This window comes from Ananas comosus, unplaced genomic scaffold (assembly GCF_001540865.1).
Source record: "Ananas comosus cultivar F153 unplaced genomic scaffold, ASM154086v1, whole genome shotgun sequence".
NCBI lineage: Eukaryota > Viridiplantae > Streptophyta > Magnoliopsida > Poales > Bromeliaceae > Ananas > Ananas comosus.
Window position 1 is genome coordinate 7,138 of NW_017890774.1, and position 1,852 is coordinate 8,989.

A 1,852-nucleotide genomic window follows, 5' to 3' on the forward strand; every position below is an offset into this window, starting at 1 on the left:
ATAAATTATAAATCAAATTCACCTAACCTAGGAGAATGCAATAGTTAATTTTGCTGTCCAAACCTCCATTTATACTTGTATGATCGACACGTGTCGGTGTTCTTACTGAGTAAACTGTGACTTTGCCACACGCCTTATTAGCGAAGTAATCTCGATGAGTCGTGTTTAAATTTGTCAAACTACTGAATAAGTCAATAGTCCATCACCATCATTCGATCACCATCCACATTATTAATATAACATGACCAACCCACTTAATAAAACATCAATTTATTCACTCATCTCGTGCTGTAAATATACAAAAAAGTGTACAAATATCTCCATACAACCAACATATATATAAATAAATACTCTCTCATAAAATAAGCGTAAAAACAAAAAGAATCAACAAATAGAAATATATATAGCTAATATATATGTTTACGTATTAATTAGTAGTCCACGTCACAATCGGTCCCCAAATTCACCGTGGACGTTGAGCTCGTGTTGCTGGGAACAGGTAAGCTCAAAGTGCACTTAATCGTGGGATTAACATGGTGAATCTTAAAGATCCATATCTTGAGCCTGAGCTTAGTGTACACCTTCACGTCGACGTTGTAAAACCCTTTACCTTTTTCTGTGTTGTATGTCGTCGAAACCGAGTTCCCGAGCATCAGCTGCGTCCCCTGGAACGCGGGCTTAATTTCGCTGGTCGTCTTGTGGCCCTGGTAGAAGGGCGGCAGCAGCTCGAAGCCGAAGCGGTCGCCGTCGTAGAACGCTTGGCTTTCGATGTAGTCGTAGTAGATGCCGATCCTCTTGTTGCGGTTGCGGACGGCGATGTCGACGGTGAGGTTGAAGTCGAGGGTGTTGGAGGAGGAGAGGGCGAACTGCGTGAGGGCGGCGGACTCGGCGTGGGCTTTGAGGCCGTAGGGGCGGATGACGAGCCAGACGACGAGGACGATGATGCCGAGGATGACGACGATGGAGAAGATGAGCTTGAAGAGGGTGCAGAAGAGGCAGGCGCAGGGGTTGCAGCCGGAGCTGCGGCCGACGCTGCGGTACGTGTTCTGCGGGGGGATCGGCGGGCCGTAGTAGGCGCCGCTTAGGTTGGCTTGCTTCGCGTCAGCCATAATTGAGAGAGAGAGAGGGAGGGAGAGAGAGAGAGAGAGAATCTGTGCGAATTAAAGAGGCGATAAGTAAAAGGGAGATGTTGATTAATGGGTTTGGAGAGGATAGGATATGAGGATCAAGTGGGATCTATTTATATATTTATAGAGAGAGAGAGAGTTACGCGGGGATCTATATATGGAGAAGGGAAGGAGAAGTTTCCGAAGGGGAAATTAAAGTATGAAGAGTCGTGAATAGCTGCGGCTTTGGTTTTAATTTGGTAGTATACAGGGATGTTAACGCGTTTGGATTGGTTACTACGTCTCGTTTTTCGAAATGGTGGGAATTGACACTCGGACAGGTGTGGGGCGTGGTCAAGACAACGCGCCTAAATGGCCTTCGTGGCATTTCTCCTTCATTTCTTTTTCCTTGTTTTTATTTTTATATATATGATGCATAAATTCGAGTTTAACTGGATTGTTTTTAAAAATTTCGGTGCTTGTAAATTTTTTTGTCGCATATTTTCTCTTTCAATTGTGCATGATATAAGAGCCAAAAGAATTTATTGACTAGAAAGTTAATAATAGTAAGCCTTTCGTACTTCTAAATATAGGCTTAGTTTGGTAATGAGGTGGATCTAAAACTATTAAATAGAATGGAGTTGAGAAAAAGCATATACGGATATGCTTCTACGTTCTCCAATGGGACCGCAGAAAATATATCGTAACCGACTAACTACAATATACGGAACGCAATATTACGTACG

At 43.3% G+C, this 1,852-nt stretch overlaps 1 protein-coding gene across 1 annotated transcript; it reads right to left on the minus strand.

Moving 5' to 3' along the window:
• Positions 1-254: 254 nt before the first annotated feature.
• LOC109704221 (NDR1/HIN1-like protein 10) lies at positions 255-1,233 on the minus strand. Its single transcript, XM_020224985.1, has one exon. It carries the CDS (start codon positions 1,107-1,109, stop codon positions 432-434), a length of 678 nt encoding a protein of 225 aa, XP_020080574.1. The 5' UTR covers positions 1,110-1,233; the 3' UTR covers positions 255-431.
• Positions 1,234-1,852: the final 619 nt, after the last annotated feature.

Bases quoted from the DNA above. Each gene is read 5' to 3' on its own strand.
- LOC109704221 (XM_020224985.1), bottom strand. From the start codon at position 1,109: ATGGCTGACGCGAAGCAAGCCAACCTAAGCGGCGCCTACTACGGCCCG.